Source organism: Nanorana parkeri, unplaced genomic scaffold (assembly GCF_000935625.1).
Source record: "Nanorana parkeri isolate BGI_ZX_2015 unplaced genomic scaffold, ASM93562v1 scaffold550, whole genome shotgun sequence".
NCBI lineage: Eukaryota > Metazoa > Chordata > Amphibia > Anura > Dicroglossidae > Nanorana > Nanorana parkeri.
The window spans coordinates 281237-283273 of NW_017306818.1; the positions used below are offsets into that span (position 1 = coordinate 281237).

Consider the following 2037-nt stretch of genomic DNA (forward strand, 5'->3'; position numbering starts at 1 on the left):
TATATATATGTGTGTGTGTATATCAATACAATTTGTATGCTTTATTTCCACTGCAAGACCTGTAAGTGCCTCTGGACCTACCTTGGATTTTTATATATAATTTCATTGATGAGTATCTGAGCATTTACCTTACAAATAGAGTGCGGTGGCTACCACTGGGACTATATGTAAATAGAGAGAGAAATCAATTAGATATGGAGATATAAATTAGAGATGTGTGTGACACGCACATAACTACCATGTTGTATCTTTACAATGCAGCCTCTCTCTCTAATTCTCACTTTTTTTTTTTTTACTGTTAATAGGTTGACGTTTCCAAGGAAGACCTAGCAGAAGAAATTAGAAAGAGGACAAGTTAGTTAAGAATGTATAAATGCAGAATTCATCCCTATGGCTTCATCAAACAAGACTACATGTTATGGTGCAGAAAAGAGCTAAAGGAGAGACTTTGTAAATATAGGGAGTGATAGTCATTTTTTTAATAAATATGTTGAATTTGTTAATAAAAATAAACAGATCCAGTATACTAAGGTGCTTTTTTTTCTTCTGTGTGTTATTTCTTCAATGAGTTGTTTAAAATGCATTAGGCAGGATTGTGTGAATAAAGGCCCTTGGTGTGTTTATACTTAACCTTGCCTTTCCTGCAATGTTCTTCTGGGTGTCCTGCTTCCTTATCTACAGATCCTCATCCCCCATTCTGGACTGTATTTGATATTAAAGTCTTCCAGTCACCTAGGGTGGAAAGTGGCAGCACAAAACAGTTGGTCTAGGAATAAGGAACCATAAAACCTACATTGGTTCACAGGTGCCTGCTTATACCAGCAGTGGTCCCAGACAGGCACTCCCAGGTAGGGTCGGAGCTACTACTGGCCCATCAATACGATGAGCTGCCTTATGGGTCAGTTTTGTGTGTGGTGCAGGATTTGGGGTCTGTGTGTGTTGACAGTGGAGAATTAGGGCCGTGTGTGTCAACAGTGGAGAATTGGGACTGTGTATATGCATAACCTGTTGCATGCCTGCAGTGATGTTTGATATTCCTTGCAAGATGTATCTTAGAGTATCACTCAAACACTGTTATAAAGGAAAAAGAAGAGTGCATTGGATGCTTCTTCTTCTTATTATTATTAATATACAGGATTTATATAGAGCCAGCAGTTTGTGCAGCGCTTTACAATATATGGAAGACATTAAAATCACAATACAAAAACAGACAAGATTAAAAATATATAATTGCATCATCATTAGACACTGACATGTAAACAGTTCAAACACCACTGAGAAAATCTTAGAGCTGATCCCCCGCTAGGAAGAAAAAGCTCAGCAATCTGTATAGCCAGCATAAAAGTATGGAAACAGGAATCCTGAGTGGCCCAACTTCTCTGAAGAATCTGAGTTGTGTAAAGGTGCCCATACACCTTACAATTACCATTCAAGAAAGGAACGCGATCAGGTTTACATATGATAATCGGCCAGTTGATAGGAAGTGAATGACCACAATTACTGTACTCCTGGCCGAATTTTGTCTATCGGGCCGGCTGGAAAACGTTTTTCGAACCGGACGTAAATCAATGGATTAGTGGCGTTTTCGTACTGAAAAAATCGCCACAAGAACACTGCCCGTGTGCAAACCAAAATCCGTTCTGTCGATCGACGAATTTCGTTGAGTTAGTATTGCTAACGAACGGTAATTGAAATCGACATTGGTCTGTGCTTGATGGGCTATTTGAGCTAAAATCGAAAGAGGGTTCTTGGCAGCAAGGAAAATTTCCAATCGAAAATAGCAAGGTGTATGGCCAGCTTAAGACACTTTCAACGTGAAGAGATCAACCTCCCAACATCAAAGTGCACCACCATTGATGTACTTTGGGGAGCTTCCTCTTCCATTGCTTTCCCATTTATATAGTTACATAGTTAGTCAATCAGCAGATGAGGACCTGATGGAGAACTTCCTGTCCCTCCTTTGCTGATTGACAGCAGGCAGTGGGCGGGTGCAATAGCCAGCCTTCAATTGGCTATTGCAATTTGAAATTTTCAATA

General features: G+C 39.7%; 1 protein-coding gene across 1 annotated transcript in view; it reads left to right on the forward strand.

Annotated features, from left to right (window-relative positions):
• The window catches only part of LOC108791427 (histidine--tRNA ligase, cytoplasmic-like), a 123238-nt gene extending 122735 nt beyond the window's left edge, over positions 1-503 (forward strand). The window contains exon 10 of the mRNA XM_018561914.1: positions 306-503. Coding sequence (XP_018417416.1) covers positions 306-359 — 54 coding nt within the window. The 3' untranslated portion in view covers positions 360-503. The remainder of the gene's footprint in view (positions 1-305) is intronic.
• Positions 504-2037: the final 1534 nt, after the last annotated feature.